General features: G+C 32.1%; 4 protein-coding genes across 7 annotated transcripts; 1 reads left to right on the top strand and 3 right to left on the bottom strand.

Moving 5' to 3' along the window:
- Positions 1–268: 268 nt before the first annotated feature.
- On the bottom strand, positions 269–2,265 carry RpS3 (ribosomal protein S3). Its single transcript, XM_012361875.2, has 4 exons — positions 2,107–2,265; positions 1,304–1,626; positions 1,024–1,211; positions 269–494 (listed from the first exon to the last, which is right to left on the bottom strand). The coding sequence occupies exons 1-4, from the start codon at positions 2,137–2,139 to the stop codon at positions 310–312; spliced, it is 729 nt and encodes a 242-aa protein (XP_012217298.1). The 5' UTR covers positions 2,140–2,265; the 3' UTR covers positions 269–309.
- A 2,300-nt stretch (positions 2,266–4,565) lies between these two features.
- LOC105669108 (uncharacterized) lies at positions 4,566–6,508 on the bottom strand. 3 transcript variants are annotated; one of them, XM_012361883.2, is made up of 5 exons: positions 6,411–6,508; positions 5,746–5,859; positions 5,506–5,584; positions 5,195–5,381; positions 4,566–5,000 (listed from the first exon to the last, which is right to left on the bottom strand). In XM_012361883.2, exons 2-5 carry the CDS (start codon positions 5,812–5,814, stop codon positions 4,799–4,801), a joined length of 537 nt encoding a protein of 178 aa, XP_012217306.1. In that variant the 5' UTR covers positions 5,815–5,859; positions 6,411–6,508; the 3' UTR covers positions 4,566–4,798. The 3 variants fall into 3 exon arrangements, with proteins under 3 accessions (XP_012217306.1, XP_012217304.1, XP_067215152.1); XM_012361881.2 differs by lacking the exon at positions 6,411–6,508 and adding an exon at positions 6,145–6,257; XM_067359051.1 differs by lacking the exon at positions 6,411–6,508 and adding an exon at positions 5,973–5,997.
- A 152-nt stretch (positions 6,509–6,660) lies between these two features.
- LOC105669106 (dynein intermediate chain 2, ciliary) lies at positions 6,661–10,675 on the top strand. 2 transcript variants are annotated; one of them, XM_012361878.2, is made up of 16 exons: positions 6,661–6,801; positions 6,888–6,954; positions 7,092–7,208; positions 7,282–7,483; positions 7,570–7,647; positions 7,733–7,902; positions 8,032–8,115; positions 8,313–8,499; positions 8,565–8,726; positions 8,794–8,937; positions 9,097–9,203; positions 9,307–9,484; positions 9,567–9,798; positions 9,875–10,108; positions 10,218–10,399; positions 10,478–10,675. In XM_012361878.2, the coding sequence occupies exons 1-15, from the start codon at positions 6,794–6,796 to the stop codon at positions 10,393–10,395; spliced, it is 2,148 nt and encodes a 715-aa protein (XP_012217301.1). In that variant the 5' UTR covers positions 6,661–6,793; the 3' UTR covers positions 10,396–10,399; positions 10,478–10,675. The 2 variants fall into 2 exon arrangements, with proteins under 2 accessions (XP_012217301.1, XP_012217300.1); XM_012361877.2 differs by having other exon boundaries at positions 10,218–10,675.
- Positions 10,433–14,133, bottom strand: LOC105669107 (ribitol 5-phosphate transferase FKRP). The gene is made up of 3 exons (XM_012361880.2): positions 13,059–14,133; positions 12,714–12,971; positions 10,433–12,293 (listed from the first exon to the last, which is right to left on the bottom strand). The coding sequence occupies exons 1-3, from the start codon at positions 13,521–13,523 to the stop codon at positions 11,523–11,525; spliced, it is 1,494 nt and encodes a 497-aa protein (XP_012217303.1). The 5' UTR covers positions 13,524–14,133; the 3' UTR covers positions 10,433–11,522.
- Between the last annotated feature and the right edge of the window lie 66 nt (positions 14,134–14,199).

The following is a 14,199-nucleotide window of genomic DNA, read 5'->3' on the forward strand; positions in this document are numbered from 1 at the left end:
GCACTTCGTCTATCTCTTCTCCCCTTTATACTAAAATATTTATCATATTCAAAATAGCTTCAAGTCACATTTAAAAATGTTTCAGAATGATTCTATAAATAAAAATAGTTATTGGTATGTTAATGTAACAAATAACTTCAAAACATAATCAATAAATCTTTTTAAATAAAGTGATCAAAAGCTCATTTAATAGAAACTTCTACCCAGCCTAAAAAAAATTTTTTTTATAAGTATAAAGTATTGAAACGTTGAAAATAAAATAGAAATATAAATTTTATTTTCTGTATTTATTTTTTATTCAAATAATCGTTACACGGAGAGAGGAGTTGGTTGAGGTATGTCTTTTGATGGCTTCACCTCAGAAATTGGAACTGATGGTGGTACCTCCTCCTTGGGTTCTACAATGCTCACATAATCAGGCAAAGGCTTCTTGGGGCCGCTCTTGCCATTCGGATCCCAAGGCAACATAATTTTGACTTTGATACCCAATACACCTAAATTTACAGATAAAAATATATAACATAAATAATTTTATAAAAATACACTAAATACGTAAATTTTTTATAATTTAAAACCAAATTTCTATAAATGTGTTATAGAATTAATAGAAAAAAAGCTATAACAGTCAAAGTGGATATAAAAAGCATAAAAAATTTTATTATTAATCAATTCAGAGTAATGATATTTATACAGAAACGTTTTGCCTCAATTTTTGATCCCTTAGTTTGATAGAATTGTGTCAATAATAGTGATCAATAATAGATCACACGTAAACATGCTAGTGTTTACACCTACTAATAGGCATAAGCACTGTTTACATGGGATTACTATTATTGATTACAATTCTACTAGACTGAAAAAAAAGCAAAAATTGAGCCAAAACGTTTCTATATGGGTATTATTCTCCATTAATTAATAAAAATTTTATGCGTCCCGACATTTGCGCTTTGATTCTTATAGCTCTTTTCTCTTAATTTTTATAGTATTATGATTAAATTATTATGAATGACAATGTGATTGTACCTTGCCGAAGGAGCACATGTCGGGTGGCAGTGTTCACATACTCGTTAGTTGGTTCACCCGAATGAATCATAAGACCATCAACGAATTTCATCGACTTTGCTCTTTGTCCACGCAGTTTTCCACTAACTACGACTTCGCAACCTTTAGCGCCAGATTCCATGATAAAACGCAGAACACCATAGCACGCCCTGATTATAAATAAAAGAATTGTATTCAACAAAAATTGTAAAAGATATAACTGAGATTAAGAGATTCAACAAAGAATCAAACATTGATTTACCTTCGCACAGCAAGACCACCAATCAGTTTGTATCGAAGAGACTCAGCCTGAGCAATTGCGCAAAGACCACGCGTGGCAACCTTCTCAGCATACAATTCCACATTTTGTGGTTCTTTGAAGTTAAACCTCTTTTGAACCACAGATGTCAGTTCCCTGATTCTTCTTCCCTTCTCACCTAAAACGCTTTGGGTATGCGTTGCAAGTAAAATGATCTCCGTACGATTAGGAGTTACGCGAACCTCCACACCAGAGTATCCATCCTCAGCGAGCTCACGAGTCAAGAACTCGTTCAGCTCAGCCCTGAAGACACCATCTCCTACAAACTGAAAACAAGATATATATAAACTTCTATTCTATATTATTGTATATAATTCGATATTTGCATTGAATTAAATTTAACAATTGTTCCAGTATAAAGATTTATACTATAAAATGATTACATTATATTCTTAGGTACAATTAAGTAAAATATAGGTTAATATAACCTCAAAGTTTATATTTGCTAAATCAAACATAACTTTGCAATTTAATATTAAATATAAAATTTAAGGACATTATAAAAAATGTTGAAATGCTCAGATTTAGTTTAATAAAATTTTTACGTTTTAAATAATCTTGAAGTAGCCCATGTGGGGAATTGTAAAATCGTTGCGAGAATGACGCTAAAGTATCCGTGTCATCTACGATTTATAGCTAATACATTTACGCAAATTTTGATAAAATATTGTTTCGACAGCTTTCAGCAGTATCCAGACGATAATATTTTCACATATTGCATATTATAAATTCTTCAAATTACTAACCTTCCTCTTCTTAGATATCGAACGATTCTCCATGTTTTACGCGGAGCTGACAAGAGAAATCGAAAGACCGAAAAATTCAACTGGAAAACAGTGTTGCGATATGGGACCGGTTGTATGCGCATGTGCGGCAATACGGCGTCAGTACAGTGTCTCATACAAATTAAACAAGGCACCGTTACCTCGCTACATTAAAAATATTTCTAAATTTTTTGAAATTGATTAAAATTTTTTACTTCTTGGTTTTTTAGCTGCTGGCTCCGTAGATTCCATGCTTGTAAATAAATAAATCTTACCTTATTTGTAGTCACCAGACCTTCTCATGTCAAAACGTCCCGCCATACGGTCAACACATAACATATAACGGCACTGGATCTCCATCACCGCACATGCGCAGAGCCGCACATGCGCATACAACCGGTCCCATATCGCAACACTGCTGGAAAAGGAACTGACTGGCAGCGTTACTAGATTGATTTTGCGCATGTGCGACATAATACAACTACAGTGATTTGAACTAGAGTCCCTATATATATAGCGTTTTCGATTATACAGGATTTGAACGACCCAGGGTTGATCAATCACTATTTTACTATAAATGCAAGTCTTTCATTGGTGGAGAGGTTGCAATGACGTCATTAACCAACCCTGGGTCGTTCAAATCCTGTATAATCGAAAACGCTAATAGAGTCTGGCCACGCTTGTGTTTATTTTTATTGGTCGAAATAAAGTTTGGAAAAACATGGCGGAACCAATAGGAATTCTTATAGAAAGTATAATAATTTGAAAAGAAATAGAACAAGAAAATTAATAACAATTAATATTATTCTTTTCTAGAAATTTTTAATTAAAAAATAAAGAAAAATTAACTAATAATACTTAAAATTATATCATTACAGTACATATTATTATTACTTATATATTCAGTATCACAATAATGTTTGTATCACAATAATAAATAAAACTCATTTAAATAAAACTTATTATAAATAAAACTCATTGTAAATAAAACTATTAAAAACAATGTAAGGGGTGTTTACGATAATTCAAGTTCGAGTTAGTTTCACTAGAACCGAAAAATGAGATAGACATAACCATCTAGAATCTTTATGATTTATGACAACTTAACGCTGTCTTGTATTGCTTGAGTTAAATTAATTGAATTTGTTGAGTTTATAGAGCAAATTTTATTGTAATAAAAAAATGTTAACTGCAAATCAGTCTATGAAAAAAACAAATAATGTTGGTATGTATGTTTTTTGGTATACCTTTTTAATAGATATAATTATATATATATGTATATAATTATATTTATTAAACTCAACAAATTCAATGAATTTAACTCAAGCAATACAAGACAGCGTTGAGTTGTCATGAATCATAAAGGTTCTAGATGGTTATGTATATCTCATTGTCGGTCCTAGTGAAACTAACTCGAACTTGAATTATCGTAAACACCCAAGGTTATAGCGTTTTCGATTATACAGGATTTGAACGACCCAGGGTTGGTTAATGACGTCATTGCAACCTCTCCACCAATGAAAGACTTGCATTTATAGTAAAATAGTGATTGATCAACCCTGGGTCGTTCAAATCCTGTATAATCGAAAACGCTATTAGAATTACAATTTTTATGACAAATCCTACTTCTTTATAATATCATTATTCTTAGATATTTTAGAAGCCATATACCAAATAATTGTACTTACTTTTATAGGCTTCACTCTGCTTTTATTAATACTATCAATTTGTAGTCGAATAAGGTGTAGTCAATAAAATAGCGTTTTCGATTATACAGGATTTGAACGACCCAGGGTTGGTTAATGACGTCATTGCAACCTCTCCACCAATGAAAGACTTGCATTTATAGTAAAATAGTGATTGATCAACCCTAGATCGTTCAAACCCCGTTTATTCGAAAACGCTATATATAAAATATTCAAAATATTCGATATATCGAAATTGAAATATGTAGCGTAAAATAAAAATAAAATTTTTATATTTTAAAAATATATAAAGAAGTAAAAAATGTTTATTAATCAAATGGTGTTAAACGTGAGAATTATTTTTTTCCTTGATTGATATTATTTCATGTTCTTATAATTAAGATTTAATAATTTCAATGAAAATAAATAAATCAAGTTATTGTCACCTTGATTAATTTACCAATTTAATCGAAATACACTTGAATAATATGCTGTATAAAACCCAACAGATATTACCTGCCGCGATCTCATGCAAAGTAAGTATTGCAAATAGTATCGATGGCTAGTGAACGTTGGGAAACGCCATTTGAATATCCTTAGCAATAATTGTTTCGGTCACGAAGAAGAAAGCGTTGTCTCCAATGACTTGTTGCATTCATCGGAACCGATTAATTCTTCTACTGAGACATCACTCTATAATTACGCTTCTCTGCAAAGTGCTCAATGTTCCAACGAATAACAACAACCACAGGGAAATTCGATAAATTGACTGCAGTTTAATAAAATAATTTTTATAATTTTAAACATGTCCTGTAAACATTGCAAAATTTGATATAATATAACAAATAAACTTCATAAATCAAAATAAACTTAGAAAAAATACAACTTGGCAAAAGTATAACTATACTTTCAACAATTATCAGATATTGCAATATTTGAATAAAAATCAATAAACTCGAAGGCATAGTTAGTCCAGTGTGCGACCTATATTACATTATATGGCACTGGCAAGCAAAACAGCTAGTAGGTACATAAGTTCGCATGAATGGTTGTGGCGGTTGCGCTGGGTCCAGATTCAAAGAATCTTCACTTTCATCACTTAATTCTCCGATGCTGAACGTGTCTGTGAGGTCTTGTTTGTGCTTTGATGACTCCTTAGATTTCACCGGAAAAAGAGTTGTTTCATTTTCACTACAATACATAAAACCAAATACATTGATTAAATTTTCATATATAAACGTCTTTTTTTACATATATTTTTACATATAATCGAAAAATATATTATTATTATATTTAATTAATCGAAAAAGTTTGACAATCAAAGATTTATTTTTAAATATAACAATGTTATTTGTTAATTTTACATGTATATGATTATTCAGTACCTTTCGCTTTCACTGTGCCAGTATTCAACTAGAGGAACTTGTTCTTTATTCTTGTGCGGTATAGGCAATCTTTGAATTGATATCAATCCGGCAGAACTGGTACTATTTGTATTTTCATTGTCATATTTAGGAAGCTTTATGTAATCTGAGTTGCGTTGAATTCGCTTGGCCTGTTCAATACGTATCTCTGCAAAACACATTATTTATATAAAAATATACAAGATATGTATATAAAAATTATATTAATCATTAATTATTGTAAGCAATTGTTACAATAAGACAATATGTGAAATAGAAAATTATTTCAATACCTAGTTTCTTCTGCAATTGTTTGGTTGTATTTCGTTGAGACGCTTGAGTTTGGTTACTGCTACAACTGCTATCACTACCCTGTAAGATTAAAAAAATAAAGTAATTTTGCACTGTACATTTCAATATACAAGTATCATGATAATTTTTATGTATAAATAGCTTTGTTATATATTTCACTCTATTAGAACTACTAATCTAATGGCAAGCATCTGTCAATGTTTATCGAAATAGTCATTTACCAAGAAGAGTCTTTCGTCTTCCACATGGTTAACAGCTTTAGGATCACTATCAATACCACTATCTTCCATGTTTCAAGGCATTTACAAATGTAGAGGCTTAGTTCCTTAATTCATCTGAAATAAAAAAAGTATTTATAACACTTGTTTCTATATGTACTTTTTTTGTCAGCTGGTCAAATATAAAAATTTTAACACAACTAACATGACACAAACGTAAAATATTGTACCATAACTAAAAATACTGATATTTAGTCAAATAATAGAGGTTGTGTACACATGTCTCTACTCATCACAGTTTCACATGCATTCAAGATTTTTTAAATTTAATAACATATATTATTCTTTGTTGTGAGAACTAAATAGAAAACCATTTAACAAGTTTCAGTTAATGATATTTACATGATTCTATACAATAATCACTCTGCAACTTGTTGGAATGATCACATTGCCTTGGTATAGTCCACATTATTGATTTTCTTCCTATCAAATAACCCCAAAGCAAGCTTGCTTGTCTGGACGTTATGAAAACAAAAACAAGTCTCACGATAATCAAAACATTTACACAAAGAGTTATGCAATTTTCAAATATTTTACGTTCTTCATAAATGTCTTTGATAACTGTATCGCCAACACCTGAGCACGCATTATCATTATGTATTACGTACCACAATAAAATGTAGCAAAACATTACGTAGATCGTAAAATATTTATAATTCTATTTATATTTTCAATAAAATAAGATTTTATTATTTGAAGGTTAGAATTTGTGAAGGCATTACCTCAAATCACAAACTAAAATCATAGACTGATATCACTATCAAGGCGTATCCAAGGAAACCACAACAGACTTTCCAGTATTGAGTCATACATGAGCACAAGATATTCGGATTTTACCTTTTTTATATATTCTACAAATATATTTGTAAATCATTGAAGAATAATATTACTGAGCCATTCAATAAATTGGCTTTAATCATCATATCATCTTGCATCACAGGATAAAATTGATTTTTTTATCATTAACAATATCCACGATAAAACAAAAATCATGCTAAGGTATAAATATTAAAACATATATTGGATGTTTGTTATCTACTTTTTATTGTCTTACACTGTTGCAATTATTTGATACATTTTTACAGGAAACAAACAGGAACACAAGCACCAAAAAAGATGGCCTCTAAAACGTCAGAGATATTAAGCAAAGAAGTATGTAGTTATCCTTATAACTTTATAAATAAAAAAAATAAATCTCTAATCACTTTAGAAAAAGGTTATATTACACATATAACTATATAAGTTAAGTGTAAAGAAATCATATATAACACAATCTTACATTTACATAGCATTTAAGTGTAGCAAAGAGTTATTCTTCACGACAAGACTTGGGTGGTGGTGATATGGATTGGATGCGAGGGAAGACATTGTTAAAGCCAGATGATCAGCTACAGTTAACAGAAGCAGTATGTTTGATCTATTGCTTATCTCTATTGAACATTATTAAATAACTATATATCTGTAACTATTGTTTCCTAGGAATTACAAGAAGAATTTGCCAGAGTGTTAACCATACAAAACACCAGAATACCAGACTCCTTGGTAGAATGGTCTTGGAAATTACGAGAATTTGTAAGATTACCTCCACCACCTCATTTAGTGAATCTTATGAATGTAACTGGCACTATACTACACAAAGACTCTGAGGAAGCTAAAGTGCAAATGGCAGGAGGAATAATTGGTATGGAGGAATAATAAATAAATCTTTTTTGTATTTAACAATGCACCAGATAAAATAATTGCATAATTGCATTGTCACATGTGTAGCTGATCAAGAAGAGGCAGCAGAGGAGAAATTAAAGCATGACGAAGTTGAAGAACTTGAATATAAAGAAGAGGAAGAAGGTGAATATAGAAGATATAACTGGTAAATAATAAAAAAAAAATAACTGTAAATAAAAATTAAATGGTATGTTTTTTACAAGAACAGCAGATGAAATAGATAAAACGGGAGAGCTAGCTGAAGCTGAACAAGAACAGGAATTGGAAGCTGAGGTAGAACCTGAGGAGGATGAAGTGGAAAAGAAAAAGCCCAAGAAAATACCTAATCAATTTAATTTCTGCGAAAGGGCGGCGTTGACATATGATAATCCTATGAGAGTATGTATTATAATTTCTTCTCTAAGATAACATACAAATAGATTATTAACAAAATATTTAAACTATTCAGGCTTAGAAAGTAAAGATATTTTAAGTAATATCTGCAAAATAAAATCCAATAATTTCCAGGATATGAGTACACAAACTATACCACCGCCTACTGCAACTTTTAATGCTAATGTCCTTCAGTGGACTATCTTTGATGAATATCAGGTACAATTCTCTTCTCATAATATATTATTTTATGTTCAGTGGAATATTATAAATACTTAAATTATATTATTATGTATTATTTAGCACATATTACTGTGCAATATTATTTTTTTCCATAAATAAATATATAATTAATTAATAAAGTCACGTTATTTCTACATGTACATCGATTTTTGTGCAAATTATTTTATCGACAGGAAGACTATGCACAACAACAACGCGAGAAAGAAAAAGAGAAAAAGATACCAATGGCACAACCCAAGAAAGAGGACGTAAAGAAAAAAGCTCACATGGAATCGTCAGTGATCACAAACAGAATGCTACAAGCTGCTAAAACATTAGAACGTATGGTGAACCAAAACATTTTCGACGATATATCACAAGGTAATTGCTTTTAAGCCTCTTCTTCGACGAAAACGTCAAGTACATATTTCTTCAATTATTTTTAGATTATAGATATTGGGACGATCCGAGCGATGAATTCAAGGACGGCGAAGGCTCCTTATTACCTCTGTGGAAATTTTCTTACGAAAAAACTAAGAAGCATGACATCACGGACATGTGTTTCAATAGCAGATATTACGATCTTTTTGCGGTCGCTTTTGGAACATGTTAGTAGAAATGCATTATCTGCTCTATTCTTTACAATGTTATAAACAAAATTTGTGTTTATTTTAGTGTCATTTAATAGTTTAATAACGAACGGTACAGTGTGCTTATTCAGCTTGAAGAATCCTTCGTACCCAGAGTGGATTTGTCCAACAGAATCTCCTGTAATGTGCTTAGATTTTAACGCACAACATCCCCATCTTTTAGTCATCGGTATGTAACAAAACAATATCGCTCCAAATATTTATTTAAAAGAATAAATCGTGATTTTACTAAAAATCTTTTTAAAGAAGTATTTAAATTAACAAATTATGCCATCTAGTTTCTGTGAAAACTATTGTAGCATATATTAATTAATTAATTATAATTAAGGTACCATGGATGGAGGAGTAGCGGTTTATAACATAATGTTACCACCGTCCACTCCACAATACAAGAGCAGCGACGTTGTACAAAAGCATGGAGGGTTAGTATGGGAGGTCTGTTGAATTTTTTAACTATTTTGTAACAAATTGAAAATTCCTCTACAAAAATCTACCCAATAAAATAAAAAAGAAATCATGCTTGCAATCATGATTACAGATTCGCTGGGCGCCTGATACAGAAGAAGGGAACCTGGCGTTCTTCAGCGTTAGTATTGATGGCAAAATAAATCACTGGGTGTTAAATCAGAACGATCTCGGTCTCACTACTGTTATGACATTATTCTTGGCCCGGCCACCTATACCGGGACCAGATGGCACGATGATTACGCTGAAAGGTAATGCCAGACAAATAATAAAAAGTAACCAGAGATATCGCGTCTCGTTAAGCGTGACGATTATGTAGCCGTTTGAATGCAGGATGCGGAACGTGCATTGCATTTCATCCCGCCGATCAGAATGTTTTCCTGGTAGGCACGGAGGAAGGCACCATATACAAATGCAATACGGCGTATAGCAGTATCTACATGAGGACATATCACGAAGCACATACTATGCCGGTGTATCGAATAGCCTTCAACAAGTTCAACTCTAGTATTTTTGCGAGCTGTTCGAGCGATTGGCAAATCAAAATCTGGGAAGATGAAAGGCTGTAAGGCTTTACCTCCAATATTCACACGAACATTTATACTACATTATTATAGTAATATATTATATCACATATGCAGGGAACCTTTATTTATGTTTGATCTTGGTGTACCGATTGGAGACGTACAATGGGCACCGTACAGCTCGACAGTACTCGCTTGTGTGTCAAACGATGGCAAAGTTATGGTGTTTGATTTAAATGTTAACAAATACAGGCCTATCTGCACTCAACAGGTTGTCAGTAAACGAAAGAGCAAATTAACCCGATTAGCTTTCAATAATGTGTTGCCGTTTATAATAGTCGGCGATGATAAGTAAGCAATTTTTTTCAAAATTCTGCAACACTCTCATTAAATCATTATTATTTAAAATATTATTTATATAATTTATAATTTGTTTACTTAATGTTATTTAATTTTGCAGAGGCACTGTGAATACACTAAAATTATCTCCAAATTTACGGATAAAAGTAAAACCAACGAAAAAACAATTGCACTTATCGCAAATAGAATTAGAATCCATGAAATTGGAGAAGCTGCTCAGTTTTGTGCGTGAGCCTCCGGTACTGACTCCGCCTAAAGATGTGAGAACAGTCACTTAAACAGGTAAAACCTAAACATTGTACACGGACTTCAATCTTTTGTAAACAACAGCACTTTATTAATATATATTTGCTATAACAGATGGATACGTATACATATCTCTATTTTTATAAATTGGCACTAATTATGAAATAGAAATCAAATAGCTTTACAAAGTAGTTTGTGTACTTGGATTTATTGCCTGGAAAAAATATCATTATGATAGTAAAACAATTCAGGCCCGTTGTTTAATACAATACACTAAATAAATTAATTTGCATTAAAATACTTCAAATAAAATGTAATGTTATTTATGCCATTTTTTTTTTAATGTAAACAATTTTTCCGTTTGAAAGCTTCCTCCCGTCTTAAAATTACGATTTTTGATTGAGCAGAAGTTGAACAATCGAATTTCTACTATATAAATATTTACGAAATATTTTTGTAGAACTATTCAAGATGTATTATTAAATATTTGTCTATCAAAGAAAACATTTTTAAAATATGAGATTTAATCTTTTTAAATTGTTAATATGAAATATTTAAATCTCTAGTACAGACTATGTAGTAGTTACCAATGAACAATGGTAAAACTAGTAAAAAGTTAGTATATATATATATATATATATATATATATATATATATATATGTATATATATATATAATGAAAATGTTTATATATACACTTGAAAAATGTATCAACATCTATATCCGCAAAATTCTAATTAAAAATATTAAATTTATTTGGCACAATATTAACAGGTCAATTCATGCAAGAATGAAATTTATAAAATTTTACTATTCTAAACCGAATGGTTCAGAAATATTAAGATAAGATTTGATAACTATTATTTGTCATTATTTCTTCCTAAAGTAGGGCCCGGATAAGGCAAATAGAAATGTTGACAAGTCATCTCTTTATAAGAAGTGTTGCAAAAATGTTAAGTTGTAATTTTTATTTAGATGTGTTAACGTCTTCATGCATAGATAATTCCTAATATCCTTAAATACATGCGTAACGTTTCAGTATAGTCATTGATTCGACAGTAATAAACGCGGTTTAACTCTCAATTTTTGTAAAGTCAGACAACAATCTCCATATCCTATTGCGAATAATTCGCTTAACTAATTGGAAACTAATTGGAAACTAATTGAAGACAAATTTACCAGGTAACTCCGGATTCTCTATCACACCCTTGAAATACTTAAGCTCTAGGAAATCTCTAATATTATTCGGACATAGCACTTGTCTACCGGCGAACTCGATACTCGACATCGGATGGAGGAAGTGCTCTGGAAAGTCCCGGTTCTTCAGGAACCACGCATCCTTCATCATGGATCCGTTCCGCGCGTAAAACGGCAGCAGATTCACATGCAAACGGTTCACCCTGGAGTACTGTACCTTGAAGAATTCGCCCTCGGTCGCCTTTTCCCACACAAAACCATCATTATCAACGACCGGTTTGCTTCTGGCTCTGACCAGCCATGGCGATCTTCCAAGATCGTCCCGGTTTAGTCCGATTTGTACCTCATGATCCCACGGCAGAATGTCACCATGCCTCATCGCTCCCAGCAATGACTGACCCTCTAACCAAAATCGTATGCCAACTTCTTCTAGTTTATCGATAACGTGGTGGGCAACTTTTCTTAATCCAGCTAGGCAACAAGGCGGCGTATATCGATGCTGGTAGAGATACGATGGAACATCGTTTATCACTGAACCGAAACACCTTACGGTTTCCCGCGAACAACCATACCATTCCACGAAACCGGATATTTTCGTAACTTTCTTTATTCCCAATTTTTCAAACATTAATCGCTCCCGTGCGCGATATAACTGCTGCATCTTCAATTGTGTCTGTTGATTTTTGTACAGCGGTTTTCCCTCGTTGAATTGATAATTTTTCAATATGTGTATCTAATGACATGTATCACAAAACACCATAAACACATTTAATCAGCACTTATTTTAAGGCAAATTTAAATTTTATTCTAACAAAAATATTTAAAAAATTAATAATTTTACGCATTTTTAAAGAAAATGTGCAATACATGAAAAATACTTACCGTATATAAACAAAAACATTTTTCAACACAAATTTATACATTAATAATCACTACACAAAATAACGAATAAAATATATATATAAAAATATATATCCTGTATATATAAAAATATGTAAATATAACATAAAATTCAATTGCATAAATACAATTAGGTATAAACAATAGCAAAATTATATCAATGCAACAAGAATAAATCAATGAATGTTATATAATTCATTGTAAAATAGAATAAAAAACAATTATTTTAAATTGGATCAAATGCATTACAAACCTTTGCTCCGATGACTGTTGTTTGGATATACAATGCATCCGTAAAAGGCAACAAAAAGGGATCCGATAGTTTTCTCAAAATTTTTGCTTCAAGCATAGTTACATGCTTGCCTATGACACTATCACATTCTGTTCCTGTAACCCGTGTTAGCTTCAAACTCCATTCTTTCACTTTTAAATCTAATTCAAGACAATGCAAGGCAATCTTTCCCACTGGAACGATAACTATCCCCAAGTTTGACGCATGTGAGACAGTTTCCTATAAGATACGTAAAAAAGACAATATTAAGTTGTGATTTCAGCATAAAGTGCTTCTTATTAATATAATAAATGTAATTCTGTTTACCTGTACAACTTGCTTAGTTGACAATCTTGTTGCGTCAGGCAAAAACAGAACAAACTTGGTACGTATGTAGAAAAGTGGATTCCGCTCCTCAAAAGACTTATTGAATTCAGGTCGTAAGCTGATCAGCTTAACATTCTTCATACTCTCATTGGCAAAGTTCAGCTCCAACGGCGGATATGGCAGATCATCGCAAACTATCAGAATTGGTATTTCTGGGAAAGAATTCAAAACGGACTCCACCATCGATGCCACGTCATTTTCGAAATTTTCAAACTGCCTGATGACAATGGTGACAAGACGGGCCAAACGCCGATGCAGTTTCTGTGGGTGTTCGTTTGTCGCGACGCTCGGAGTCAACAGACCCAGAGTATTTTGCGCCGTGAAAAGCAGCCATATCCTATGCCAGACGATGATATTACCTATCAGCGCGAGCGCCAAAACTGCCCTGATGAATCTGAGGCGCATTATTATGATATACAGTGCGGTCTCATCTTATATGATTGGCAAACGGTGCCTACATCACTCCGGTATCAAACTCTGAACGTTTGACAATTCGAAATATTTTTGTCATATTGAGACGATAATTCTCAATATTGAATTTACCTGAATGTTATTTCGCTCGACACGATAATACTTTACACAATTACGAAGTGGACAAATACTTGAGTGAAAATATATTCTTCAATGTAGGTGGATGCTCACGAAGCGTTCGAATCAACTTTTGAGGTTAGGTACATTGATCTTGGTTAACTAACCCCAATTAATGGATCATTATTTTTATCATAGACTGTGGTGATACACAGTACATATACTGGTTCTAATAAGATTTCTTGCAAATTATTTTAAATATGCAATGCTAAAGCTTTAACATGGAGAAAAAAAAATATTAATATAAAAAATGGTCACGATCAGGTTAGACTTGAAGGTTCTTGTGCTAAAATCGCAAGTTGACGTAATCATAGGGGTATAGGAGTACATGATATGTATTCATGGATAACGACCGTAATTGATCTCGCACCGAAAATTAGTGTAATTGCGCCAAATTACGCTTCATTGAAAAAGGGCAATCCTTGACCCCCTCCCTTGCGCATTGTACCGGTATTTGAATAAATTTGCATCTAGTTTTACGTTGTCACGCTGG

Source organism: Linepithema humile, chromosome 1 (assembly GCF_040581485.1).
Source record: "Linepithema humile isolate Giens D197 chromosome 1, Lhum_UNIL_v1.0, whole genome shotgun sequence".
NCBI classification, from domain to species: Eukaryota; Metazoa; Arthropoda; class Insecta; order Hymenoptera; family Formicidae; genus Linepithema; species Linepithema humile.

Excerpts from the sequence above, each read along its gene's own strand:
- RpS3 (XM_012361875.2), bottom strand. The coding sequence starts at position 2,139 with ATGGAGAATCGTTCGATATCTAAGAAGAGGAAG. Across the intron at positions 1,627-2,106 it reads CGATATCTAAGAAGAGGAAG|TTTGTAGGAGATGGTGTCTT; the intron begins GTTAGTAATTTG and ends TCTTGTTTTCAG. Across the intron at positions 1,212-1,303 it reads GGTGGTCTTGCTGTGCGAAG|GGCGTGCTATGGTGTTCTGC; the intron begins GTAAATCAATGT and ends ATTTATAATCAG.
- LOC105669108 (XM_012361883.2), bottom strand. The coding sequence starts at position 5,814 with ATGGAAGATAGTGGTATTGATAGTGATCCTAAAGCTGTTAACCATGTG. Across the intron at positions 5,585-5,745 it reads AAGACGAAAGACTCTTCTTG|GGTAGTGATAGCAGTTGTAG; the intron begins GTAAATGACTAT and ends TTAATCTTACAG. Across the intron at positions 5,382-5,505 it reads ACAATTGCAGAAGAAACTAG|AGATACGTATTGAACAGGCC; the intron begins GTATTGAAATAA and ends TGTGTTTTGCAG.
- LOC105669106 (XM_012361877.2), top strand. Across the intron at positions 7,209-7,281 it reads AGCTACAGTTAACAGAAGCA|GAATTACAAGAAGAATTTGC; the intron begins GTATGTTTGATC and ends ATTGTTTCCTAG. Across the intron at positions 9,799-9,874 it reads ATCTGGGAAGATGAAAGGCT|GGAACCTTTATTTATGTTTG; the intron begins GTAAGGCTTTAC and ends TCACATATGCAG.
- LOC105669107 (XM_012361880.2), bottom strand. The coding sequence starts at position 13,523 with ATGCGCCTCAGATTCATCAGGGCAGTTTTGGCGCTCGCGCTGATAGGT. Across the intron at positions 12,972-13,058 it reads CAACTAAGCAAGTTGTACAG|GAAACTGTCTCACATGCGTC; the intron begins GTAAACAGAATT and ends CGTATCTTATAG. Across the intron at positions 12,294-12,713 it reads CAACAGTCATCGGAGCAAAG|ATACACATATTGAAAAATTA; the intron begins GTTTGTAATGCA and ends ACATGTCATTAG.